The sequence below is a fragment of the Ptiloglossa arizonensis genome, chromosome 8 (genome assembly GCF_051014685.1).
Source record: "Ptiloglossa arizonensis isolate GNS036 chromosome 8, iyPtiAriz1_principal, whole genome shotgun sequence".
Taxonomy (NCBI): Eukaryota; Metazoa; Arthropoda; class Insecta; order Hymenoptera; family Colletidae; genus Ptiloglossa; species Ptiloglossa arizonensis.
This window is the reverse complement of record NC_135055.1, coordinates 24349399-24377141: the sequence shown is the minus strand read 5'-3', so window position 1 is coordinate 24377141 and position 27743 is coordinate 24349399. Positions and strand designations below refer to the sequence as shown.

Here is a 27743-nt window from a genome sequence, read left to right as displayed (position 1 = left end):
CATTGATATTTCGCGCGGTCGGTATTTTATACGGCGCGACACCGTAACCCTGTGGCGATCGAAGGAGGTCGCCACGGTCCCGTTGCCCGAAAGAGAGGCTCGACGATTACGACTCGTTCTCGGTCGATAAATTTCTTTGCACCGGTAAAGAAGTCGAAACGTTTATCGATACAACGTATAAGGTAAATCGTGTCGGTTACGAAACGAAGCGGAATATCCGTCCAAGTACATTTAAACGTATGTTGCGATTTTATTGAAACGATAATGATAAATTTCTTTATACAACGTTGCTCCTCGATTTGCTGCCTAAGTGTATCTATGTACGTTGCCTAAAGTCGGTAGCGAGTGTAACGGGAAGTTGGACGTCGAGCGACGTCCGCGTATTCGTCTCGCGACAAACGAAGGAATCGTTTCGACGCCCTCGATTCAACCGTAATGCGTTCGCGCGTACATCGGGTCGCGAAAAATCGTGCGATCGAACGATCAAAGTGGAAACAGTTCGAAGGAAAGTTTAGCCAAATCCGTTATACTCGAAACCGTTCTACACAGGAATCGTAAACACGGTATTCTCATTGGCTCGTAAATGCTGGATCACCTATCGGTTTCGCGATCACGTCGGTTACTACGTACGTAGCTACGTATTATTGTAACGTGTACAAAAGCGTAGAAAACACGTTTAGCGAGGATCGAAAGAGACGCGAATAGGGGGATGGAAGATTCGAAGGACACATCGAGTTACAGGCAGACTCGCTTTCTTCCTTTTCTTCTTCTTCTTCTTCTTCTTCTTCTTCTTCTTCTTCTTCTTCTTCTTCTTCTTCTTCTTCTGCTTCTTCTCTTCTCCTATAGTCTTGGATAAAACTTTGAAGGTCCGGCGTCGATGGTCCTAAGAAACGAACGAGGATCCTACGGTAGATCCATCGAAGAAAGTATCGTACAAACGGAGGTTGATTTTGTTCGAAACGGTGAGTTTTTGGTCGAGGTGGGTAATTTTGTTCGCGATCGGTCGATCGATGAGAAACGGTGCGAACGTTGCGTAACGCGCGCAACAAGAAATCGATCGTTTCCTGTGGACCGAAGGCGTCGAGAACTTGGAGAACTTGGAGAACTTTGAGAACTTTGAGAACTTGGAGAGATACTCTGTTCGATTTTCCTTCGTTAGCGAACGGTGCCGCACGGCAAACGCGAGTTTGGAAACCTTGGTATTGGACGACGAAGCGCGAACGTCGAATCGACGGCTACGATTTCTCGATCGCTAACGCGGAAAGCGAAAAGGAAGTACATCGAAGAACCGATTCCGCAATTTGACGGAAATTGTATCGTTTCGGTCTACGATCTTCGATCGGGCAAAAGGAATTATTTCTTTTTCGCCGGTCGCGATTTCCGCGAAGAATCGTCTCGCGCGAAACGCAGCCAGGATCCCGGACTAGACTCGCGGTCCGTGTTCTTTTCGACCGTGAGCTACGATTATCGAGACACGTGCGCGCCTTATCGCGCGAACGAAAAACCGTTCGGCGATTCCTATATTTACTCTACCACCGTTCCACGCGATCGATCGCTGGTGGCTTATAGTATAAAAAAGTATAATAATAATAATAATAATAATAATAATAGTAATAATAATAGTAATAGTAATAGTAATAATAATATTAATAATAATAATAATAATAATAATAATAATAATAAGAAGAAGAAGAAGAAGAAGAAGAAGAAGAAGAAGAAGAAGAGGAAGAAGAAGTAGAAGAAGAGGAAGAAGAAGAAGGGTAAGAATCGGAATAAAGGAGAACGGAGTATAATCGCGATGTCGAGGCACAAAGTGGCAGGATAGAAGTATACGTAACCGCTTCGAGGAGTATACGTATAAAATCCATATAACGAGTCTCTGTTAAAAAGGCACTCGGAAAGAAAATGGCACCGTCGAATGTTCGTCGCGCTCTCGACTCGTTGCTCTTCCTTTTCTTTTTCTTCTTCGTCTTCTTCGTCTTCTTCGTCTTCTTCGTCTTCTTCGTCTTCGTCTTCTTCTTCTTCTCGTTCTCGTTCTCGTTCTCGCGTTGTCCTCTTCCGTTTCTCTAGCTTCTATATCGGTGGCTCAGGTTCGTGCGGTAATTGACGATCGCGTCGAACTTGTCCTTTTTTCGGGGACATTTACCCTGTCGCCTCATGTACTCGCCGAATTCGCAGCTGGGCGCCGCGCACTCCTCGTTCTGGATGCACCTGGGAATCAAGGAAAGAGCGCGATGACTGGATCGTTGGATCGCGTTCGAAGGTTAGGACTCGTTGGTTCGCGGAACGAGGAATCGAACCGGATAGATTCGTAATCGGAAAGGGAGGTTTCGAGCAACGGAGGACACAGAGGCGGAAGGAGGGTTCGCGATGCGACACTCACAGTCTGTCGACGAGAGAAAAGTATCCCTTTCCTCGTCCGATCTTGATGCAGTTTTGATGGTTCTCGTAGCAGTTGCATTGGCACTCGCCCTCCGAGGTGATTCGCGGCGTGAATTCCGAGGGACATCGGCACCTGTTCGAAAGTAGAAATTATTCGAAGCACCGGTTGGCTCGATCCAAGCATCGGGGTCGAGTCGATCGGAATTCGAAATAGGAAACGCGAGGAAAGGAATCGCGAGAGCGTCGCGTAACGGTGAACTCACGGCTTTCTCGGTTGCGCCCTTCTCATGTTCTGAGGTTGCGGAGAGGATTGATAATGCCTGTAAACTCTTTGCTCGGAGGGTTTCTCGTTGGCGTTGGCGTTGTCGTACTCGGTCCTCTCCCTGCACTCGCACTCCGTGTGGTTGTAGAAGGAGAGTTTTTCGACGACGCTGCCGCCGGCCACGTTGGTCATCTGCAAGGAAACACGGGGAACGTAGGTAGACGGTGAAAGGAAAATCGGGAGAATTGGGGAGGGCGAGGGCTGGAGCTGGGGCTGGTGCGCGCGATATCGTTGCGGTATCGTTGCGGTATCGTTTCGCATCGGATGGTATCGGTTCGTTTTAAATCGAGTCCGATTGACCTCGGCCGGCTGTCCGTTTGGTTTAAAGTGGTCGGGTTGGCGGCCGAGAGGCTCGTCGAACGAACGGGGGTTAGAGAGCCGTGCGTGTTACGGCCACGCGCACCGACCGACCGACCGACCGACCGACCGACCGACCGCTACTCCGATCGACGCTAATTACCCTCGGTTGGTAGCGTTCACGAGGTCGATTTCCTCCCAGCCGTCGCTAACCGCGATTCCACGGATCGAGTCCGCGCGGCCCCCGCGGGAGCGAAATCCATAAATAATACATGTCGAAACCTTCCTGAAAGTGGGAACGCGGAAAACGGCGCATTTCGTTAGCGCTAATTGCTGGCTGGAAGCTAGAAGCGACGCGGACGGAATTCGCTAATTCCCGATAAGCCTACTTTGCGCATCGCTAATCGACGCCGCGTTGCGTTCTCGATCCAGGAATCGGGGATAGTCGATACGCGGGAACGGTAAGATAGAAAGCTCGTAAATCGCGGAGAAAACGTCCAACTCTACGGGGAATACCGATGAACGAACGCGGATCGGGAGCGCGCGTCGGGAGGATCGATCGGCCGCGAGGACGCCGGGCCAACGGACCGAACGCGGTAGCGGGAGCGCGAGCCTCCTCGACGCGTGCCCGCGGTACTCGCGACTACCGCGATCGAGACCAAATATCCAATCGAGGAATTCGAAAGACCGCCATCTGCGAAATTCGGAACGAATGTGCGACGCTTCTCTGGCTTTTCCTCGACGGAGGAGGTAGGAACGTTCGTGTGCTCGGAGAGGGCTCGTTTCGTCTCCCCCGTGAAACTCGATCGCGTTCCGTAGTTGCGTCGCGATAACGGCCACTGGCGATAAAAGACGGGCGACGGGCGACGGGCGACGGGCGACGGGCGACGGGAGAAACGTTGACCGACCGGTTCGACGAACGAGACGCGCCCCTCCAAATACTTTTCGCTCGCGCTTCCCGTTCGCTCGGAAGCGGTCCATTGCGAGAGGTCTCGGAAGTCCATCGATCGATCGAGAAAATTGAAAACGCGGTGCACCCGGACGGATACGCGGAAGGAATCGAACGCGCGATACGAGTCGAATTCGATTAACCTCGTCCGAGAAAGAGAGGTCTCGCGCCCGAGGAGAGACGGATCGAAGATAATACCGTTGCGCGTATCTGGTGCGTCGGTCTGTCGGTCGGTCGGTCGGTCGGTCGGTAAGTCGGTCTCGATCGGTGACGAGAGCGGAGGGGCGTTCGTCCGTTCGTTTCGGTCGCGATCGGAAACGATCGAATCGGTGGCCACGGGTTCGAACGATCGGTCGCGACGGTTGGAAATTTCCCGGGGATTTGCCGACGGGGAACGAGATGGAAATACGCGTCGTTCGTAAATAAGAGGAACAGCTGCGGGGCTACACGTGTACACCGTCTGTTCGATATTTACTCGCAGTCTCTCGATCCTTCCTCCCGTGGAATTGGAAACGTCCCGTTTTCCTCGCTCGGTGGTTCGATTCGGGCGAGCGGCTTTTTCACGGGCAGGCGCGTAAACGGGTGAACGCGTAACAGGTGAGGCCGATTCGCGCGCGATTATCGGTGGGCGTTCCCGCGTCCGTGCGAGATCTCCGTCGGTGGAAGGCCGCGCGCGAAGATCGCGCGGGAATTTCGAGCCAACCGGGCCGAGGAGTCGCGCGCGGTCTTCGAACGTCGATACGGGTTCGCGCGAAAAGGTATCGAGCGGTCCGATCGGCTCGGGCGTCTCAATTTGTTCCCTCGACGACAGTCCGCGCGTAATTTTAGTCGTTCGGAGATAAGGCCGTATAAATCGAGCTCTCCGCGAGTCCGGGGACCGCTCGACCCGTTTCGAACCAGTCGCAGATTCGAATCGCTCGAGGCGGTTCTGCTCGCGATAGCCGTTAAGTGGACATCGTCGAGGAGATAGTTTCGCCTCCACCGAACGGTGACCGGGTGTTCGATTCGCGGTGGGAAACCGTTCGAAGCGGGCGGCTCTCCTCGCGGATCCACCGAACGACTACCGTTCCGAAATTCGATCTCCGGATACGCGCACGCTCGACGCGGTGAGAAGTCGAGCGGTCGAACGTTTCACCGTTTTTGCGGCCATCGTATGCGTCCACGCGTAAATTGGCCGGCGCGTCCGATATTTGGAAACGGAGGGTCGCGCGACCTCCACGAGCGCGCGAATTCCTCGCTCTCTGGAGAAAAAGCGCGCCGGGACTAGCGGTTCGTCGAAAGTAAAAAAGAACGCGGTGTAATTTCGCGATTTTGCGTCCCGTCGCGTATCGTCGCGCTGGATCGATAACCCTGGGGGATCGTGGAATTTCGATTTGAAAGTCAATCGGCGTGACCGTCGTAGAACCAGTTTTTGCGAACGCCGGAGAAAGGACGAACGGGAAAAAGAGACACGGGGAGAGGTCGAAACGACGGGAAACCCGGTCGCCGGCCGATCGTAAACACTCTGTCCTTGGAGCGATCGCGATCCATCTCCCGGGTATCCGCGGTAATTTGTCCACCGCGCGAGAACCCGAGGATTCGATCTCGCGCGGACCTCGGAATTTCGAATATCGCCCGTCCGAGCGGAACGAAACGCTGCCCGCGGCTGAGGCCGGATCGTTTCCGAAGTAACCGGGATCGATCTTCGTTAGTTTCGCGTTCGATTACCGTTCGATTACCGTTCGATTACCGTTCGATTACCGTTCGATTACCGTTCGATCTTCGGCGATCGGTAGGGGCCACCGTTTACCTTTCGGTCCGAGGACGAGGACGCAGCGGTACGGGTTCGCGGCCACGAACCTCGGAGAGTTTTGGAAATACGGCAGAGATCCAGCGGACATTGTCCGCCCGCGCGCGGGCGCGCGCGCGCCAACGATCGAAATAGAGTCGGAAGGAGCGTTCGGAAGTCGGAGCGACGAGGACCCTCGGAGCTTGCGCAGAACGGTCGTGCTCGAACCGGCTGGTAACAACGCGTTAATATTAGCGACGCTGGAATTCGAAGACGAAGAGACCGATCGTTCCGAGCACACCGGAGGAACAATGAATTTCCGGTGAGCTTTGTACGTCCGACGAGCGACAATGTCCTCGTTGTCCCTCGTGTACCGCATAAAGATGCGGTTCTGCGTCCGGGGGTTCTCCGTTCTTTCGCGTCTTTCGGTCCGCCGTGTTCTCGGAGAATTTTTCCTCCCGAGCGCGAGGGATCTCGAAATTTCCTTCGATTTTATCCCTCGCGTCCACGAATCCGCTCGAAGCGATTTCCTCCGAGGGGAGCGTTCGAGCAACGCCCTAAGGTCGTTCGCGTTCCCGCTCCGAAGACGCTCGAAGGTTACTCGGCGACTCGGGTTCGAGGTAGTTGGCCGTCCTGGTGTACTATTTTCCAACGTCGGATCTTTAACGTCGCCCCGAGCTGACTCACGGAATATCTTGGCCGGCTCGCGGACGCGTTTCGAAGCTTTCGCGGTTTCGTCGGTAGAAGATTGGAGGAAAACCGTGATGGACGTCGGTTCGCCGGTTCCGGGGAACCTTTCGACGAGGCGTTGACTCGTTCGATCGGTGGAGAACGGGTCTCGTAAGTCGGGGAGTAACGCGCGATCGGCGCATCGAAGATTTCGCGGGCCCTACCCGGAGGGAGGTTTCTTCGGGGCGGTCGGTGGTCGGTGGTCGGCGGTCGGCGGTCGGCGGTCGGCGTGTATCCCGCGACGTCGTAGTCGCCCACGCGCGCTAACTGTACGCGCGCGCTCGAATCTCTCTTCGTTTTCCGCGCCTTATACGCGCGCTCTCCTCGCTCCTCGGCGCCGAGTTCGCCCACGAGATCTCCCTTCCTCTTCGAGGAGAAAGGGATCGCCGGTATCGGGACCGCGCGGCTCGTCGTTAAAACGCAATTAGCCTCGCGGACGTAACCGTGTCTTTCGCGAACGACCGAGCGCTCGGATGAATTATCCGTCGTTGCGCCGGAGTTCTTTGTTATCGAGATCCAGTCGTTTCTCCGAAATGATCGGGAACGTCCTTCGATCGGGAAATCTTTTCTTCTCCGTGGGTGCGTAGGTGCGATTAGGTCGATATCGCGCGAGAGCCAAGGTCGTCGCGTCCAGGCTTCTGGAGCGCGATCGTCTCCCGGTTGTTGTTCCACCGTTCGTTCCACCGTTCGTTCCACCGTTCGTTCCACCGTTCGTTCCACCGCTAGACCGCCGGAGACCGCCAGAGACCGCCGGAGATCGGAGATCGAGGGACTCGGGCCCGGTGAGTCCAGGAACGGAGAAGCTCCTCTCGGACTAGAAGTCGTCGGCGACTCGACGTTGCGCGAGTCGTTGCCGGCAAAGATTTTACCTTTTGCGGTTTTCCTCGGCGGTTTCTCGGGCGGCCGAGCCAGCGTAGCCGCGTGGAAGCGTGGACGCGTGGAAGCGTGGACGCGTGGACGCGTGGCCTCGTCGCCGCGACGCGATATTCCGGACTCGTTGCTCGTTACCGACCTTGCGCGATCGGGATCGCGATCGCGACCACGATTTTCCTTTCCTACGTTCCACCGTTGTTCGCAACGCGCTCCCTTTTGCGCCAGGAATTCGCCAGAGAGTAGGTGGTGCTCGTGCATTCCGTCCGAAAGAATTATTATCCCTCTTAACGAGACGAACGAACGAGATCGAGTTCCTTTCTCTCGGCGATGAAAAGGTTCGGAGCTCGTTGGATCGCGGGCGGTCGTAGCGGCGCGTCTGGACGCGTAACGAGTAGGTGTCCCAAAGATACCTACTGGACGCAACGCGAGGCGACGCGACGCAGCATCCCGCCGGAGTCGGGTGAAACGTTGGCCCGGCGAGGCCGAGAACGAGCCGCGCGTAAAGCAGTCGGTCACCCCTGCTGACTGGACTCGAGAGGAATAATCGAGAGGCTCGACGAACGTCCGCGGAGAGGTTAGCCGGGGTTAGTACCCCGACGGGTCGCTCGTAAACCAGGTGTCGCCGGCGTGTAAACGCGCGTTAGAAGAACCACTCGGAACCAGTTCCCTCCTCCTCCTCCTCCGCCTCCTCCTCCTCCTCCGCGAACCTTCTCCGCGCCGCTAAAGAGGATTTTACCGATCTTCCTTTCACGGATCGAGCGAGCAGGTATCTATTGTTCGATCGGCTTCCCTCTCTCGCTTTCTCCCTAACGAACGCGAGAAATTTCCTACGAGAGGCCAGCCGTCGCCGTTCGCTCGCGAGAACCGCGCTCCGACGATTTTCGACTCGAGCGATTCGTCTTCGATTCGTCGCAACGTCGATAACTCGCGTCTCGCGACCTACGGAGCTGGGAACGCTCGAAAACGATTCCCCTGAATTATGTATACGTCCTAAATGAAGCTGCCTGCCTGCCTGCCTGCCTGCCTGCCTGCCTGCCTGCCTGCCTGCCTGCCTGCCGCACCTTTTCTCTTTCGAGCGTCGAACGGCCCGTGGAGAACGAACGCGATGACGAACGACGCTGGGGATCGCCTTTAAAACGCTCGAAAATTTATCGTACCGCGCCGCTCTTATATTATCGCTTTCGCGTCTTCTGGCTCGAAGACGGCGCGTACTTGGCTAAAAGCCGCCTCCTTCCGTCGCGTTCTCATTGTATGCAGATTCGGGCGTCTAAGAGCGGTCTGGCTCGACGTTCGATCGCGCGTGCTCCGAACGTCGGAGGATCCTTCGGGGCTTCCAGTGACGGAAGACGGTGAAAAACGACCGCGGGATTCCTCGACGGACGGTAAGTAATTGAAATAATCGGACCGTCGCGGATGTTACGGGGAATGCCGATTCGGCGCGTTGGACGATTCCCGTACGCGTCCGCTCGGACGGACGTATTCTCGTTATGGTTTATTCATAAAACGTGCACGGTGGACGACGTTGTTCGACGGGAGGCGACGTCGCGGGGCAAATTTAGACGCGTCCGCCGCTAGAATTTCTATCAGGGAGGGGACACCACCGCCGCGTCGGCCCGCTTCGACCCGCGTCGCACCGTACCGTCGATCCGCGAGTCGCGACTGGGTTTACTTTCCCGCGACGAAACTCGTCAATGTCGCGCGAACGATATCGAGAACCACTGGCTCCGTTGAGAATACGACGATAAGTTACGAGGTACGTTCGATCCGCGCAGGTGGTCGAACAACGATCGAGAACCTCGATGGAGAAATTACGGGAGAGAGACGAGATCGATCGGTCCGTTTTTTCCGTTCGTTGGTAAGAATTTCGAAAGCGAGAACCGAGAGACGGGAGAGAAATTTCGAGTTTACCGCGATACGAGCCGAGGACTCTCGGGATAGGGACGAACGAGAGTTCGATACCGCTTCTCTTTGCTCCTCTTCGGTTCTCCTCGGCTCGCGAGACATCGCTGGTAAAGTTTCGCGAACGGAAGCTCCCGCGAAACGTTTTCCACCGTATCCTGTTGCCTTTCCGCGTTGCGCCGTGGAAACGTTCGTTCCATTTAGCAGGGTTGCGTGTTTTTCTATTCGCCGTTCGAGGAACGACGATTAGCTCACTGCGCGGCGGACGTGGCACGAGCTGCGAATAAATCGCACCGTCGAGCGGTCTTATGCTAATCCGCTTGGCACGAGTGTCTATTACGAAAGATAACGCGAAGGGAAAAACGAAAGGAAAAAGACGGCAGGATGGTGTGTACGCGACACAGAAAACGAGCGATAACTCCGGTCGACCGGTTGTCGCTCGAAATTTCGCGCGAGCGCCGTCGGAGGCTCGTTAACTCGATGCTCGCGGTAACGGCGTGTAAATATAATTTCGAAGGAAAGATCGCGGCAACGGTGGCGACGAACGCTCACCGAGAAACGGGATCGAAAGTGTCCCGCGAGTTCGCGCAGGCGTAATTTATTCGAAAACCCCATCCCGTAAATTCCGTTTCTCGAAAGATGTAATCTTATCCTCGGTCCTGTTGCGCGACTTACCGAGCAGCATCCTGTTACCGCTTCGCGTCGCAACTAGTATTACTTCTCGCGATAAGATAGACCCTCGGGATCGAACGTCCGGCGCACCCCGACCACTTTGCGAACCCCGATTTTTCGACGATACGCGCGCTACGCGAACGGTGTTTCCGATTTTCCTTTTCCCCGAATCGTTTCGCGAATTCGGATCGGAGAGGAGCGCGTCCGATGCCACCGAAACCGCCGGACTCGTTCGCGGAACGCGAAGACAACGCGGCAGACGTTTTCTACGAGAGTGCGCGCGTACGTATACGCGGTACTCGAACCAACGGCGTGGCGTGCCGTGCCGTGCCGTGCCGTGCCGTGCCGTGCCGTGCCGTGCCGTGCCGTGGCATGGCGTGGCGTGACGTGACGTGGCGTGGCGTGGCATGGCGTGGCGTGGCATGGTGTGGCGTGGCGTGGCACGCCATTGCGCACGTATCTACCAACATCCGAACAAAAATAGACGCAACACGGTGCTCGGCGTGTACGAGGCGGGACTATCGATAGCTGACAGCTGACCCCATGGGGTCGCCGCGAGTAGGCGAGGCTCCAGGGACCAACGGAAGAGGAAGTCGTGACTCGGTACCTTATTTTTCGCCGTACGTCCGTTTCGATGTCGGTTTCGATTCGCCTCGCGACTCTTGCGACGGACGAACGAGGAGTCGAGGCGGTACCGTGTCTCGAAAACGATCCGAGTCCGTAGATTTCGGGAGAAAGGAAGGACTTCGACGAGACGTCGTTAATTCGTCGCGCTTCGAACGGTTTAACCCGCGTAAGAGGCTTACGCGATAAGGAGACTCGACGCAACGGCATTCTTTCGGTTCCCCGACACCCGTCGAAGCCCGTCGAAGACCGTCAAAGACCGGCGAAACCCGTCGGAACCTCGGACGGCCGTAAGTCCGAAACAAGAGCCGTTAAAGGGACATTGTCGATCTTGCGGAGGGACGTTCTCGAGCGCTCGGTAAGAACGACCGGACGACCGGACGACCGTCCTTTCCGATAACGAGGGGACATCGATCTTGCGCGAACGAACGGAGAGCCAGGGGGAGCGACGCTTTTAAAGGTTTCGGTTTCGAAGAGCAGCGGTACCGGGAGAAAAACGGTGGGACAGTTTGCTCGAAATCGACGCAGCGCGTTAGCGTCCCGGTGTCTCTCGAGCGGTAGCCAACCTATTACGATTTACTCGGCCGGCGTAAAAACGAGGTGTTTCTTGGCACCGATCGCCGGACGTCCCGAAGCCAGAGGCGATCGCTTCGGGAGGGAGACGGCCGTTTTCCGTAATAACGGCCGAGATTTTCCGGAAGGTTTTCGACGATCGACGGACATCGACCCAGTTAATTTCCCGAGGTCCGGCGCACGGATTCAGAGGCGGATCGTAAATCTCGGTATTTCGGTATCGCGGAAGCCAGGGTAGACCGGTATTAATACACCGAAAGTTCGCGCCTCGTGTCGCAGTTTGTCGAGCATCCGTGTATTCGTGCAACGTAGCGTCGCGTCGCGTCGCGTATCGTAGCGTCGCGTCGGGAACGTGCACGTGCAGGCGCACGTGCACGTACACGTGCACACCAGTGCTCGCGGCGAGGAGCTCGCGCATCCGAGCGTACGCGAGCGAATACGAGCCGAATTTGATACGCGGCCAACTTCGGTCCGACTCGGACAATGACTCATTCGCGAGCCGTAGAACCGGCGGCCACGATAGACCGGGAGACGTCGCCGGGAGAGATCGCAGGTGGCACCGACCGGGATCGCTCGCTGTCGGACAACCTCGCGACGAAAAAAATCCTACGCGCTCTGTCCGATTTACAGCTTCGTCCCCGAGCTGACCTCCGCTGGACTCGGAGTCCCTAAGGTATCCTGAGGTTGTCGCGATCGGTTCTCGCTCCGCGTGGCTGCACGGGGAAACGATACATCGGCCGATTCTCGAACCGAAGACGAAGCGAGGGAAACTTCGGAAAGTACCTAGGCGCGGTTAACCAGAGCACGTGTCGCAGCTACGTTCCAACGTCGAGTCGGTGCCCTTTCGCGCGATTCGCGAAACGAACCAGAGTCCGATTTTCCGAAGCGAAAACCGCTCGAACGGAGAACCGGAGGCGAACCGTTCGGGCGCAAGATGCTTCGATGGATCGTCTAGGAATGTAGTTCAATCCAATCGACGTCGCGCGGTTTGCATCCAGTAGGAATGCGATAGATCCATCGAGATTAATTGATTCGTTAAGATTGCTCGTAAAGTTTAATGACTCGATTCGACGGCGAGCGCGAGCGCGATCGTCTGGTTGGCTCCGGGCAACCAGCGACTCGTATCGCGTTAGAGTCGACGAATCGACGAATCGACGAATCGACGAATCGACGAATCGACGAATCGACGACGCGTTCTCGAGATAGGATCGCGTGACGGGCCATTTTTCCCTTCTTTCTCGGGGTTCGCGCAACGTAGCGGGAAAACGCTCGGGACGTCCTCGGTTACGGCGGGGAAGACGAGACGCTCCGAACGAAACGCCATTAACGGCTAATTGGCCGGTCTGCGCGGTTATTCTCGGCCGAGGAATGTCTTTGATTCGCTCGAGGTACGCCGTTCGAAGGTGATAGGTCCGTTGTTCGAAGATAATCGGTATAGCGCGACGAGAGATCGCGCGCGCTACTTTCGAACGTGGCTCCCGGGCAGCGTACGCCAGGTGTCGAGGCTCTCGAAACGGTCGCTCCTTTCGTTTTCCTCGTACGTTCGATTTTGTACTCGCGCGCGTCGCGAGATTATGATCGTACATACGAAATTGGCTCGGATCCAAGAGTCGGGTGCCAAAACCAGAGGGGGAGAAGAAACGCGGTATCGTTCGGCTCGAGGATCCGAGGTGTCGTGCCGTGCCGTGCCGTGCCGTGCCGTGCCGTGCCGTGCCGTGCCGTGCCGTGACGGTCCAAGCTATCGGGTTGCGCGACGACCCGCAAACACCCAACCGGATCGCGGGTTGCCGATCGGGTGTAACGAAGGGATCCTCGAGGCGTTGCGAACGATCGCGTTCCGGACGTAAAAGTCGCATCGAGTTCGAGACGAATCGTTTGCCCCGGGTAGGAGCGTACCGCGCGGACCGAGACTCGGTGGCACAAATTACGCGACTCGTCGCGAGTCCTCGGTGATAAATTCCGCGCGATACGGTTCGCGCGATTAATGGTACTTTCTCCTCGGCGGTGAAGTCGTCTTCCTCGTTGGTTCGCGGCGTTGCTCGCGAAAAAGCAAGATTCACTCACGTAGAAGGAGAGCTCGACGCGGTGCGAGTGCTTCGGCACGCAGGTCAGCGCTTCCGATCTGCAGCAGCCGGTGTCGTCCGAGCACCTGTGCAAAATGGCGCAGTGTGGAATGTAGGTGGTCGATGGACTCGGGTAAACGTCGCGAACCGGGATCACCCTAGCTCGTGGCCACTGGCAGCTGCCCTCCCGAGACACTTTCATCGCGTGCTGAAGAGCCTCTCGTATCTCCGCGGCTGAAACAACACGTCGAGATTCGTTCGAGGAGGTTCCCTTCCGAGAGGAGAGGAAAGCGGAACGAGAGACGAAACGGTTCGTCGTCGTTCGTCCCCGTTCGGTGATCGGGCGGTCGCGTCGAATCGAGCGATAGTCGACGGGCAAGCCGCTGGATTCGCGCGACCTGCCCGACGTTCCGCGACCGATCCTCGCGCGCGATGACACAAGTCGCGCGCGCGAACTTTCTATCGATCCGACCAGCGGATGCCTAATCGCTTTCTACGCGTTTCACGGGCCGTCGATAATTATGCCGCGGCTATCGTTACCGGTGCAATTTGTATGTACGACTACGGGAGAAACTACATCGCGTGTACCTGGAAATCGATAAATTTCGCCGCAACCGGTCCTTCGACTTGAAATGCAAAGAGGAATCCGCGGATGTTAATGCGGGTGCTCGCGGTCGACCGATCGTACCTCGACGTCGAGTCGCGTACCCCGAGTTTCGGCCCGGGTGCACCGTGCGAAACTCGTTTTTCCGTTCGACGGATCGATTCGTTCCGCGCGCCTCGAACTACCCGCGCATCCGTTCGTCCCGTCCCGTCCCGTCCCGTCCCGTCCCGTCCCGTCCCGTCCCGTTCCGTTCAACCGGTTCTTTGTTCGCGTTGCCCGACATTTCCGCAGACGACGCGACGCGACGCGACGCGATGCGCGCGTAACGGGTTTGGACATCGATCCACCGCGCCGGTTTCTTCCTCGATATTTTCTTTTCTCAATTTCTAGCCGGACGGGCTTAACGGCCGCTCGATCGCTCGATCGATCGATCGACCGACCGACCGACCGACCGACCGACCGACCGACCGACCGACCGACCGGATAATTATCGGACCACCGCCGTCGAATTAACGACGTTCGACGGGAACGTATCGGTGCGAGGAGGTAGTTCGGTGGACAGACTCGACGCGAATCGGTAAGGCGAGCCATCTCGAACACGGGTCGCACTTACCCTTTCCGTTTTTGTTGTACTGCTGCATGCTGCTTCTGGTTTCTTTGACGCTCTCTCGAGTGCCCAGAGACTGCCACTTGTGAACGCTGTGCGCCGACATTGGCGGGTAATCGTTTTTCGATTGGTAGCCGTTGTATCGAACTCCGGTACCGCTCTCGTACGCCTTCGAATCTCTGTAATCGTAATTCTGACCGACCACGGGCCTAGGCGCGGCTGTGGTGCTCGTGGTGGTGCTGGTGGTGGTGGTGGTGGTGGTGCTCGTGGCGGTTGTCGTGGCGGATGTTGGCGGCAACGACGACGACAACGACGACGACGACGACGACGACGACGACGACGACGACGACGACGACGATTTCGAAGTCGGTGCGTTGAACGCGGTCTCGTCCTCGTCGTCGTCCTCGGTATAGTCCTGTACGAAAGAAAAAATATCGCGATCAATCGCGCGCGCTCGAAACTGCTAATTTTCTCCCCAGGTGGGTGGCGAACGCTCGTCCGCGATCGCTCGCGAGATTTTCTCCCCGAGATAGAGCTCGATGCGGGAATTCGCGTCTCGTTTCGAGCCAATCGGATTCCTTCGATCCGGAGCCGCTCGCTGGGAAGGATCTTTCGACGGTCGATGCTCGGCGCGTCTGCCGTTTCTTTCTCGGTGGAGGCTCGCTCCTGCGCGCGCAACGCTCGCGATACGAACGACCGTTGCTTTTTCCGCGCCCGGTTCGTAGTAGGTTCCTGCCCTCGAACGAACAAGAAAAGCTGAACGGGGATCGTCGCGCAGCTCCGAGCGGGTTTCGGTTGCGGTTTCGCGTCGGAGGTGACCGATCGACGAGCGAATCGCTCGCAGCGTTGCGCTCGACGGTAGCGATCGAGACCGAGCGCGCTGCTGAAAATTCCCGATAAACCAGCACCGAGGTCGTCGACGCGACGTTTGATCTATCGACCGGTTGAACGCGCTCAAGGATTTCGCGTCTCTCGTAACGCTGACACCGAGTCGCGGGATCGAGGCGAACGAAAGTCGATTCGCGAGGAAATTTCAAGCTCCCGTAGCGTCGTCGTCGCTGTTGTTGTTGCAAAACATTCGAGCGGAAAAACGCGTCGAAGGGCGCGAGAGGTTCCGAAATCGCGTATTCGAGCCGGATCGAGCGGAGCCGAGCGGAGCCGAGCGAGCCCGAGCGACCGTCCGGTTTTCGTATTCGAGGCGCGGCCGAGCAACGATCGCGGTTACAAATTGGCCCGAGCAAAGAGTTTATTTTTCGAGAGGCGCGCATCTTCGGGGCGGAGACGTCGGAGGGAAAAAAAGGGAAAGGAAAATATTTAAAGCGCCCTTAAAGGCGGCTCGGTCCGCGCACCGGGTATCGAGAAGCGCCGGTGTTATTAAAGATCGGTTGCGAAGCGAGGCCGCGGACCACCCAAAAATCGTAGCGGTGGTCCGGACGGAGATCCTGGTCGCGGCATTATGGAAATCGAGGTCGAGTATTTTCGCGTCGGAGCGCACCGCGGGAGAAACGTTGCGCGAAACGTTGAGCGCGAGTCGGTCTCCTATTTTCCCAGGGGGCAACTATTTCTCTCTGTAATTTTAACTCGGGATCGTTGGCCAGATACCGAGGCGAAAATGCAAAATACGCGGGGGAAGTTGGTGCGCGATCCTCGTACAAATGGCGAACGACGGAGTCGAACGTTCCGAGAAAGGGATCGCCTCGCTGCCAAGCTGTCTGCCGCTGGCAGTGCCACTGCCAGTGCCAGTGCCAGTGCCAGTGCCACCGGCATCGGCACCGGCACCGGCACCGGCACCGTCGATTCCGCGTCCCGAGCATTCGGCACGGGAGACCGCGATCGTCGATCGATAATACGCGCTCGTAACTTCCAAGAACGGATTCGCGCCCACGAGGCTGATCGATGCGGACGACGACCGCTCGAGATCCTTGGGTCAGGGGACGCTTGGATCGTGGAACGCCGTAGTCGCAGCCCCGGCCCCGGCCCCGGCCCCGGCCCCGGCCCCGGCCCCGGCCCCGGCCCCGGCGGCGCGTTAACGAGTCGACGAAACCCTGGAAACCGATATCTTCCGTGGCTCGCGCCTCCTACGCGTCCTCGAGTTAATCGTATTTTCACGGCCGCTTTACGGACCGGCGATCTTATCGAGACGCGTCGAGCGTCGCGATGATTCTTCTCCGCGCGAGTATCTCTCGGGGATCTTCTTAATTGCCGGCCGTAGCGGGGAATCGTTGGCGAAACGTTTTCCGTTTCGCTCGCGAGTAGGATCGTTATCGCGGCTAGATCGGCATTCGCCGCTCGCGTCGGAATTGTCTTATCGTCTCGGAGATAAGGGATTTATCGATGTTCGCGGTGCTGGCGGTGCTGGCGGTGCTCGCGGTGCTCGCGAGGCACGGTCGTTTCCATCGGTTCGCGTCGTTCCGTCGCGTTTCATCTCGGTGAGAAACAAACGCTCCGGTTTGTTTTCGTTGGAGGGCGGTTATTCGGCGAAGCTGGCGGGCGCAGCCGGCGAGGAGAGGTACCGGCTGCTCGAGTACCGTAGCTAGCCCGGTCGCGTACGCTCGACGGTTGCGCTCGCTCGTGTTCGGGAAACGCGGCGAGACATTCGCACCCGCGACGGCTCGGGCTTATCGCCGGAGCGCGACCCCGACGATGAAAATTAGGCGCGTGACGCAACGTCTCGAGCCGAGGCGCGTTACCAGAGCGTTCGATGGAATTTCGTTTCGTATCGAAGCGTCCAACGAAAACACGTTCCTCGAACGCGACTCGTTAGGCGCGTGACCTATTTGGATATCTCGGGAAACGGTATTCGCTAACTCGCTTCTTTTTTTTGTCGCGCGCGTGTAACGCGGTCGTTTATCGCGAATGACACGATTTTTAAATTTATCTACGACGTCTGGTATAGTTTTTGCCGAGGCTTCGTTTCGCGCGCAGCTGGCTCGCTCGGTTCTCGGTTATCCCGGTTCCCCTCGCCTCGCCTCGCCTCGCCTCGCCTCGCCTCGCTTCGCCTCGCCTCGCCTCGCGCGAACACCGTAAAATTGCCGTCCTCGCAGGGCGCGTCGAAGCGACGCGTACGCGTTGTTCCTCGAGGTAGTTTCGTTCCGCGATCGTTGGAGGATCGGCGATCGAGGTGGTCCGATCGAATCGCGAGGAGGTCGTCGGTGTTCGTCGAGGCCGTGCGTCTCCGGCGGAGCGGTCGCTTCGAATTCTAGGTCCGTCCTCGGTCGCGGAACGACCGTAGGGAGAACGAGAATGGAAAACCGACGGGACGAATCGGGTCGCGCGCGCTATGACATCGTTCGTTTCGCGTTAACCAATGAGATCGTCCACGAGTTAGTTGTCCGACGCGCACAATTGCTGGCCGTTAACACGGGGAGAAGGTGCAACGCCTGCATGACATCATCTCGTATTCACGCCTTGCAGAACACGGTACACAGTCGTCGACACTCCTTAGAAAGTCTTCGGGATAAACGAATGCCTGGAAATTTATTTATCCGTAGTCCCGTGGCGGGCGCTCGCGATAAATCTATCGACGGGACCGTCTCGGCTATCGGGGAACGGATCTTCGTAGGACAATGGCCGTGGTTACCGGTACGAAGTAGCCGCGCGATCGGGTTCCGAACGACGCGATTCAATTTTCCCCCGGAATCGATCGAATTCCACGGGACGGATCGTCCCTGGCGCGAGAGAGGCCGCGAGTGCGCAACGCGGGGCGACCGTGTTCGCGAACGAACGGACCGTCGACGATTCGCTCGCTCGGTGTTTAATTAACCGAACGCGTTCGCATTCCAGGGTGTGGACGCGGACCGGGATCCGAGTCGACTCGCACCGCGTAGACCTTTACCCGGCCGGGACGCGGATCTCGTCGCTGCCGTTCCCTGCGAGAGACGTCGCGCTCGCCCGCGCGCCGATGCCAACTTTTCCGCAACCTCGAAAATTTCAACGCGTCCCGAAGAACCGCGACGGATCGGACGACTCGTTTGCTCGTTGGCTCGACGAAAACCGTGTCACCGAACCGACGGTATCGCTACGTACGGCGAAGCTGAATGAACCGCGTGAAACCGAGCGGTATTTTTGTTGTCGTTGTCGGCTCGCGGCGAGTTTCTCGTACCGGTCGAAGAGACGGGACGCGAGAGAGAAGGAGGAGGAGGAGGAGGAGGAGGAGGAGGAGGAGGGTCACGGAGGAGAAGCGGATTCGTTCGTAGAAGGTGGTTTTCATTGAAAGAACTCGTTCCTCGGGCCAAATAGGGTCGCTCCATTCATCCCGAGACGGAACGCTCCTCGAACGCGGAATAGCTATCGGCGGCGGAGGTAAAAGTCGGGTCGGTAACGAGACCGCGGACGTTTACGTTTCGTTGCCGCGATTCGCGCGTTCGAAGGGCTCGACTATTTCTATCCCGCGACGAGACGCGTTCTCCCATCGGTCGTTGTCCGTTTCCCGGGTTCTTCGCGAAAGGTTGCGTAAACGCGGAACGATATTGTTGAGAAGGCCGCGATCGATTCCAACCGGCCGATGGGAGAACTCGTTCCGAAATCTAAGGTCCCGAGGGAGAGGGCGATCCGTCGGTGCGCGTGCCACCGCCGCGAACGATACGTCGAAATTCGATCGAGGTTGCGCTCGGCCGGTCTGGTTCACCGCGGACAACGCAACCGGGCGAGTTTCTCGCAAGAGTCGAACGGCAGGAATGTCGGTCGCGTTATCCGATCGACCGCTCGTACGAACGCGTTCCGGCAAAAACCGCGCATTTCGCACGGACGAGCGTATCGAGCAGGTGTCCGGTAAGCGATTTCTATTCGCGACCGCGCCGGAGGAGAGGATCGTGCTCGGAGCCGCGCACGGCCAAGGAAATCGATCGACGACGACGACGACGACGAAACTCGATCGAATTCGACCGTACGTCTCGATGTAGCTTTTGCGCAAAACCGACGACTACCGGTGATTACCGGCTCACCTTCGAGCGTAACGGCTCGACGAGTATGTACCGATCCCGACTCGATCCGACGACTACGAGCCGTTTCTTTTCAGCGGTTCGAAAATATCCCGTGACTAATCGGGCGCGTTGGAGCGCGCGAGACCGCGCGCGAAACCGTGACGCAACGAGAACGCTCTTTGGAACGTAAGCGGACGTGAAAAATTTCCGTCGGGCCGCGAAGAGGCTCCCATCGAGCGTCGGCGCGCCGCACGCGACGCGCGTAACGACGAGCCACTCGTGACGCGCGAAACGTAATTCGCGAGCACAAGTTGGCGAAACTTTCGACGCGACACGAGGAAACTTTGAAAAATACGCAAGTATGGACGCGGTCGCGGTCGCGGTTCGAGGGTCGTGCGTATCGTCCGCGCGTCGTCGCCGAAATAGCCACCGGCTCGACGCGGACGACTCTCTCTCGCGGTGTCTAGCTGGCAAATGTTGGTAAACCGAGTTAGAGAGTCCGTGCCACGGGAAGGTCGTTGCTCCTCCTCCCGGTCGAGCCTCGCCCTCCGCGAAGACACGGTTTTCCGCTACCGTGCGATAATTGTCGCGATACGCGCGTTTCGAAAGCTCGTGTCGGCATTCGGCGGTGGCTCGAAGCGACGAAAAGTTTCGCAACGCCTTCGAGACTCTTTCTCGGAAGCGCGGTTGCGCAGGTGCGCGCTCCCGCGAATATCAACGACGCGAATTCGTCGATTCACGGGCGGAGTCGCTCGAGGAATTTCATCGACGTCGCGCGTCTGGCTCGAATCCGTTGGGTAAGAAGGTACGTCGGTGAGACGCGTAACCCGTAACCCGCGAAGGAGGACGTCGACCGTTTCGTCGATTTCACCCGACATCGATGTCGTTTTCCACGGTTCTCGAATTCGACTCGTAACGAGCCGAGACGAGCGAGGCGAGCGAGGCGAGCGAGACGCGCGCGACCTCGTTGGGAGTACTCGCGAGGCGACCGGGAGAAATCGTTGCGCGGCGACGTTATCGAGACGTTGCGCCCTCGATGACGGTAATAACGATAATGACGAGGACGAGAGGACGGAGAAAGAGGAGGACGCGCGCGCGCGCGCGCAAGGATCTACGGAGGTTGGGTGCGCGTTCCGTTTGGAGAGCGTCGAGTCCGAGGCGCAAAGCTGCCACGGGTAGAACGCGAGAAAACGAACGGAACGAAACCAGACTACCGAGTCGGTGTCGCGTCTGGTCGCTTTGAGGTCGACGCGTAATAATTAACCGACGCGTCGCAGTGGTAATAATTTCCACGGATGCGTCACGATGGTTATAAATTGGGCCGCGCGGTTTCCCGTCGGTCGAGCGATGCTTTTTCTCTTTGGGAACGGCGCGTCGGCGCGTCGGCGCGTCGATTTCCGATCGTTTCGGAGTCGTCGAGTGGCTCGCGCGAGAACGCCTAGAAAGTCCTGGGGAAGTTATCGCGACGATCGATGTTCGAAGAAAGCGGCGCGTAACTCGCGACCGCGGCCAGACGCGAGTCCTCGTATCGCGAATCCGCGAAATCGTTTCGAGGTTTTCGGTCGCGCAACCGCGCGCGCCTTGTCCGGGTCCGGGTCCGGGTCCGGGTCCGGGTCCGGGTCCGGGTTCGTTCGGGGCGTCGAGTCGGAAATTTTCGCTCGCCCGAGAGAGAATCGTAACGACGAACTCGCGTTCGGCGTAGAGAAAATGGCCGTGCTCGCGGCGCGTAAAAAGGTCGATCGGTGCGAAGATTGGGTAATTTGTACGGGAAAGCCGAGGCTCGCTCGGTGGAACGTGTCCAGGCCCGTGTCAAATGTCAAAGGTAAAATTCCATTCGTGTTGGCCAACGTACGCCACGCGCGACCGGGTACGTATCAATTTTTCTCGAGCTGCGACGTTGCGCGTTCGCGGGCTGGTCGCGCGGCTGTTCGCGCGTACCAGGAGCGAGACGCTTACTCGCGAAACGATCGCCGAGTGCTTCCGTCCGCGGAACCGGGCGCATCGGTTCGCTTTCGAGGGTCGGTCAGAGCCAATTTAGCGCCGAGTTTCTCCGAAGCGATTCGATCCTAGCGTAGATTCGCGTCGCGAAACGCGTCGTTGGCCAAATTAACGAGCGAATTATTATTTTCCAAAGAAACGCGCAAATGGTCCGTCGGTTTTCAGACGGCGCCTAGCTTCGAACTGGTATAATTTATCGACGGGCATGAATTATTTACGAGAGGTATCCGCGAGTCTCGATCGTAATCGATGCGCGGCGAGAAGAACCCGGAAATCGATCCTTCGCCTAACGATAAATGGAAACGGCTCGATCGCGAGGAGCGGGAGCGAGAGCGAGAGCGCGAGCGCGAGCGGGAGCGTCGCGCGCTCGGGGGAAAAAGATTCGATCCTCGGATCGGTTCGGCGGCGCGAGATAAAATCGCGTCTCGAGTCGCGGAGCCTCTGCATAAATATTTAACGTACGTGCACGAGTAGCGTCGAGTAGCGTCGAGTAGCGTCGAGTAGCGTCGAGTGAACGCGCGACGGAACGTCTGTGTAAACTCGATGGGCCACCGGACGACCGAGCCACGTGTTTTATGGAAGCCGCCACCGACGAGAAACGACAGAGAGGATAATCGACGAGTCGTTGCGCGCTCGATTTCCCGAGGAACCTACGGCTTCTCGCGGGAAAATCGTTGCCGATCGATGATGCGCGACCAGGACCTTCGAATTCGTTTAACGGAAAACGATCGGTAACGCTGCAGTCGCCGCCGCCCCGTGATACATATTCATCGTATTGTTCGCCTTTTACGATGGAATACGATCGAAACGGTTACGAGTTTCTTTATTAATAGACGCGAACGGAAAAACTCCAATGAGATCGGTTTTCGCGCGAATGTGGAAGAATCGGTGCTCCCTGTGGGAAAATCGGCGTCGTTCGACGCGACTCCTTTTTCCCCGTTGTCCCGGTGGTCGGCTCGCTCGAAAGTCGAAGGCGCGATTGCTCGGTTCCGGTGACGATAACCGCATCCGACGGCGATTACCGGTGCTGAGACGCGTCGACGCGTCCTCGTTGACCGGGCAAAATAATTCCGGGATTTTCCGTGATTTGTCACGGTCACCGATCGTTCGCAGCCGGCCTTTCGGCCGCCTCGTCGCGACGTTCGATAATTATCGCGCGTACCCGCATTAACGACACAGGCGCGGCTAATCGGGCCGCGCAAATCGTGCGAATTACATCGAGTCGCGGCCACTTTACCGAGTCGTACGGAATAAATTGGCTTATATATCGCGCTGCGCGGGATAATTACCGACGAGACGCGGCCAGAGTCGAATAAATCATACTTTACGACGTCGGGGAACGTTCCCGGTCCGCTCGGCTCCGATTTCGCGTACCCGAGATTATCGGGCGCGAGCGACACTTTCTCGTCGTTGGATCCAATTCCGCGGGGTTTTCCAAAGCGTTCTCGGGACCCGTCGGGAAACCGTCCTCGCGGCTAGAGTTCTCCCTCTCGCGGACGGAACGGGACTTTCGAATCGAGGAAAGAGAAACGAGAAAACGGTCGCGCGGTCCGAAAATCGCGAAATATCGTCCGGCTCGATCCCCCGAATCGATCGCGTCGCGGAATATCTTCGACGCGGTGAAACGTCCTCGGTTCGCCGAGCGAATTCTCCTCGTTCGACGAGAGCAGCTTCCATCGAGGCCGGAGAAAGAGAATTCCTCGCGCGTCCGAACAAATTAGGAAGGCGAATTGAGCGATTAATTTTACGGCGGGCAACCACCGGAACGGACGTCTCTCGCGTCTCCGACTCGAGCATAAAGCTTCTTTACGGCGAACGTTCGGGGAACGGGGAACGGGGAACGGGGAACGGGGAACGGGGAACGGGGAACGGGGAACGTGGAACGTGGAACGGGGATCGGGGAACGGGGAAGTTTGGTGCGTCTGGTCGCGAGTAGGGATTTCTCGGTCGTCCGACGACCGTGAAACGGTCTCCGTAGGGACGGAGGTTGCGATTTTAATAGTTTGGATTGGAAACCGTGCGGTGGAATCTGGTCGAAAGGAGAGGAACGTTGGGCGAAGGTCGAGGGTGATTCGTTAACGGGGGAGGAGGGGCAGCTTCGAAGAGTTCCCCGCCGAGGAGTAGTCGGGACGTCGCGACTCGTCGTTCCGTTCGCGCAAACGGGAGGGTCTTGGCAGGTTTTCCCTCGACACCGGCCGGCCACCTGCGCTCCCGATCGCGTCGAGCCGGATTTAGGCGCAGGTAGGACGAGTTTGGCTCGCGAGGACGCCGCGAAAATATTTTCGGAGTTTATCGGTACATCTGTTCGAGAATACGCGGTATTGGAGAGGGTCCAAACGCGCACGAGAACGACCCGAATACGAACGCGAGGCGGTTCGGGAACCGTACGATTCGTCGGGAACCGTACCCGCTTCCGAGCGGGTTTCGGCGTTGCGTTACGATACACCGGCCGTTGGAAAACGAGCGGGGGTTTCGTTCGCTCCCGCGGCGCGCTTCGTCTTGGACCGCTTCCAATCCGCGATGCGCGCTCTGGACGCATTCGGCCGTAAATACCGCGCCCGCGAGACGATTCTCTTCCAGGAATTGATCGAGCTCTGCGCGCTCGAGTATAATCGCAGCGGGGGCGCGAGCGATTCCGTAATTTAAAAGGAACTCGCCGGCAAAATTCGTGAGTCACCGATTAGCTGGCAACCGGGTTCCGACTCGACTCGCAAAGCCGTCTTTGGGCTCGTTCCCCTCTTCGCGCCGCGCCGCGCCGCGAACCGACGATCTTTGTTTGCATCGTCGCGGTCCACTGCGCGCGACGAGCGACGAGCGACGAGCGACGAGCGACGAACGACGAACGACGAGCGACGAATGACGCCCGCCCGACCATTATCTCATCTCTAATTTTGCTCTCGAGGAAGGCGCGACGATTGCCAACCGTCGTTCGTTTTTGCGTGGATCGAATCTCGGGCTCGAGAATTTGGTCAGCTGGTGCACGTGGTAAGCGAGATCGAAACGCGTTCGCGATCGTCGACGGAACGTTTCGACGAGAGCCGGCGTCGGTGAACAACGGGCGACGTCAACGTACGTCCCGTACGCCCCGTACGCCCCGTACGTCGACCGCGGGGCCGTTTCGCTCGTCGATCAACGCCCCTTTGCTCCTCGACGGAATTCCCATTTTACTTGGGTTAATTTCGCGGAACGGACGTCGTTGCTCCGGCTCTCCGCGGATCGTTGCCGCGAAGACGGTAAATTTGTCTCGGACGCGAAAACAAATTGGAACGATCGTAGGGATTTTCGAGAAACGGGGCGAAGGGGGTCTCCTCGTCGGTCGCGTCGGTTAACGTCGGAACGCGAACTCGATCCTCGGTGTTTCCGGAGGCGTTGCGCGGGAGTCGAGCGAGCGGTGGGAATCGAGCCGTGAGGAAAGCCGCGATGCGAGGCGGTTTCTTCGAACGGCACCCTCGGACTCGCGGTGTCGATTTCGCGCTCGTCTCCGTGCGATAACGAGCGGCGCCCGAGAGCCGCGGTATTTCCGAGCTCGCAGCCACGGACGTCGGCTCGAGAGATCTTCGCGCGGACGAAACCGCGCCGCGTTTCGCGACCGGTTGCCGTCCGCATTGCCAAGGTCGATCTAATCTTGGCCCCCGTAGGTAAGAGGCGCGCGAGAGGTCTACTCGAAACCTCTCGATTCGCGAACTCTTCGGCCAAGGACGCGCCGCGAGAACGACTTTTCGAGCAAAATCGAGCCGATCTTCCGCACCGATGCGCTCCGTCGGCCCGAACCGATCGCGCGGAACGAGGATCGTTGAACCGTCGCGTTTCGGACTCGGCCAGGGAAAGGGAAACCGGCCGAGTTTGCTCGTCCGTTTATCGTTTCGATCCGGCGCGGCTGGCAAAACGTATTCTCGAGCGGGAGATTTTTCCCTCTTTGTCTCTTCCAGGAATCGACTTTCGCTCTCCGGACGGTCCACCGGTCGAGTCGGTAACCGTCGATCGCGATGCGCGATTTACGCGCGACGCGCGAAGCGTAAATAGAAGCGGCAGCCCACCGATAGGGAATCTCGGACGCGACCGAGCCGATCTCTCGATCCGCTCGCGGACAAAGAACCCGCTCGTCTTTTCGGGGGAGGTTCGGTCGGGCGACTCACCGTGTTCGTCACGTCCGCTTGCATGTCCGAGTCCTCCTCGACTCCGGCTTTTGCGAGATCCTCCTCCTTTTCGTTGTCCGGGGTGTTCAGGTACTCGTCGTAATCCTGCTCGAGACTCTTGGTCCTCGGTGCGGGTTTCTTCTCCGGTCGATCGAGGCTTTTACCGAATTTACGTCCGGGCAACGCGTTTGGCAGCTTGCCGATCGGAGGCCTGGTGATGTTCTTGGGTGCGTATTTGAAACTTCCAAAGGAGACCCGTTTCGCGTACTTGTCCACCTCGATGTTTCTGTACTCTCTCTTGACGGTCGAGCCTAGCGTGGTCGGATCGTCGGAAGTCAGTCTTCGGATGATGTCGTCGTAAGTCTTGAAACGCGGTTTCTTTTCGCTCCTGTAAAAATCGTTGTCGAGCTCCCCGTCGGTCTCTTTCCAAACCTCGTCCTCGTCCTCGTCGTCCTCGTCCTCGTCCTCGTCGTCGTCGTTGTCGTTGTTCTCCTCGGCCTCCTCGACGTAATCGTCGTTCCTAGCGTATTCGGTGGCGTTCGTTCTTCTTCTCCGATCGTCGAATCGCCTCGATGGCTCCGCGCGATGTCTTTTCCCGAGCTCGAGTCGGTGCTCGATCCTGTGGGTTTTGCCGTTTTTCCAGCGGACGTACCGCCGCCTCTCGGAGGGGTCGGCCTCGTCGAGCTCGAGTTCTTCGTCTTCCGACGCGTAGTCCGGGTCGCGATTCCTCGAACGGCCGAGCCTACGATCCGTCCCGTCGGACCTCGGCCCGTATCGAAGGGAAGGCTCGCGTCTCTCGACGACCGCCTCCTCGTCGTCGTCGTCCTCGTGGTCCTCGTGGTCCTCGTGGTCCTCGTGGTCCTCGTGGTCCTCGTGGTCCTCGTGGTCGACGTCGTCCGTCTCGTGCCGGCCGATTCCGCGATAGCCCCCTCGAGGATGGTACCCGAGCGGGTAGCGCGGTGACAAGGTTCGCCCGCGGAGACCGATCCTCGACGATCTTTCGTAATAGATCCGAGCCTCGCGATCGGCTTTCTCCCTCTCCTCTTCCCTGGGAATCCCTCGATCGGCGATCGATCGAGGATAATCGTCGACGGGCTCGAGTTCCCGGGGCCAGGAGGATCGTCCGTTGGCGATCTCGTGTCGGGTCTTTCTCCCGGTGGAGGACTCGTGCCTGTGCCTGTGCCTGTGCCTGGCCCGGTGTCTCGCGGCGTCGCCGAGGGCGTCCTCGCGTCGACGGTGCTTCGCCTCGGCCACGAACAAACCGTAAGCCATCAAAAGTATCAAGAGCAGGAGCAGCAAAGGCAGCCTCCTGTCGCGCGTCATTTCGTCTACCGAGCGATACTCCGAGCCACCTTACATTATCCCAGCCACGCGATGCTTCGTCGGTCGTTCGTCGCTGGCGAATCGCGCCCTCTCAACGACGCATCGCGCACGATGGCTGACGAAGATCCGCGACTCGAGTCTCCCGCGTCCGAGACATCGACGCGACGCGGCGCGGCGCGACGCGACGCGACGCGACGCGACGCGTAGCGAGGCGAGGCGAGGCGAGGCGAGGCGAGGCGAGGCGAGGCGAGGCGAGGCGAGACGATACGACACGATCCACCGGGCGGGCGGTTGCCGCGTTCGAGGATGTTCGGTTCGACGATCGAGGCGTAACGGTGACGGGTTCACCGTTGATCCACGTGGTGGTAACGCGGCACGGCGGTAAGCACGAATATCTCGGTAGAGTCCCGGCGGGCCGTGCGAGGCGAGAGCCTCGGGTCGACCAGGCAGCTGCTTTTGGCCGCGTTCCAGTTCACTCGATTCCGTAAAAATCGAGCCAGCGCAACGGTAATCCTTCGACGAGAACGCGACGCACTCGAGGGTCCTCGGTCGACGATTCCGCTCACGTCGCGGGTCTTCTCGCTCCGTTTCTCGTCCCGGTCGTCCTCTCGGATCGTCGTCCCGTGTTCATCGCGCGGTTCTTCTCGAGGAGGCCGCCGCGCTCCGAACGAGACGAACGGAGGATTCGAGCCTCGCGCAACGACCGCGCTCCTCCCCTCTCGATCGTCCGGCGAGTTTCCAGGATCACCGATCCGCGGTAGACGGATCGATCGCGAATCCTCGCCCCGTCGTTCTCCCTTTCTCCCTTTCTCTCTTCCTCGTTCCTTTCCTCTCGAGTCCGTCGCGCGGAGATCGCACCGAATCGTATCGCGGACCGAATGTCGCGGGCGACTGAGGCCAGCCTCTCCGGCCGCCGGCCCGAGAGATCGCGGAACGCACCGCGCATGCGTGCCGGCGATATTCGTCGTACCCCCTCCCCCGCCCTCGCCCCCGCCTCCTCGC

At 58.3% G+C, this 27743-nt stretch overlaps 1 protein-coding gene across 2 annotated transcripts; it reads right to left on the bottom strand.

Moving 5' to 3' along the window:
• Nucleotides 1-226: 226 nt before the first annotated feature.
• LOC143150534 (uncharacterized) lies at nucleotides 227-27621 on the bottom strand. Of its 2 annotated transcripts, XM_076318881.1 has the most exons (6): nucleotides 25419-27621; nucleotides 14369-14777; nucleotides 13153-13385; nucleotides 2646-2836; nucleotides 2384-2515; nucleotides 227-2211 (listed from the first exon to the last, which is right to left on the bottom strand). In XM_076318881.1, the coding sequence occupies exons 1-6, from the start codon at nucleotides 26739-26741 to the stop codon at nucleotides 2067-2069; spliced, it is 2433 nt and encodes an 810-aa protein (XP_076174996.1). In that variant the 5' UTR covers nucleotides 26742-27621; the 3' UTR covers nucleotides 227-2066. The 2 variants fall into 2 exon arrangements, with proteins under 2 accessions (XP_076174996.1, XP_076174997.1); XM_076318882.1 differs by lacking the exon at nucleotides 13153-13385.
• Nucleotides 27622-27743: the final 122 nt, after the last annotated feature.

Bases quoted from the DNA above. Each gene is read 5' to 3' on its own strand.
- LOC143150534 (XM_076318881.1), bottom strand. From the start codon at position 26,741: ATGACGCGCGACAGGAGGCTGCCTTTGCTGCTCCTGCTCTTGATACTT. The intron at 2,837-13,152 runs GTGAGTGAATCT...GTTTCCTTGCAG, and splicing joins GCGTCGAGCTCTCCTTCTAC to ATGACCAACGTGGCCGGCGG. The intron at 2,212-2,383 runs GTGAGTGTCGCA...CTTGATTCCCAG, and splicing joins TTTTCTCTCGTCGACAGACT to GTGCATCCAGAACGAGGAGT.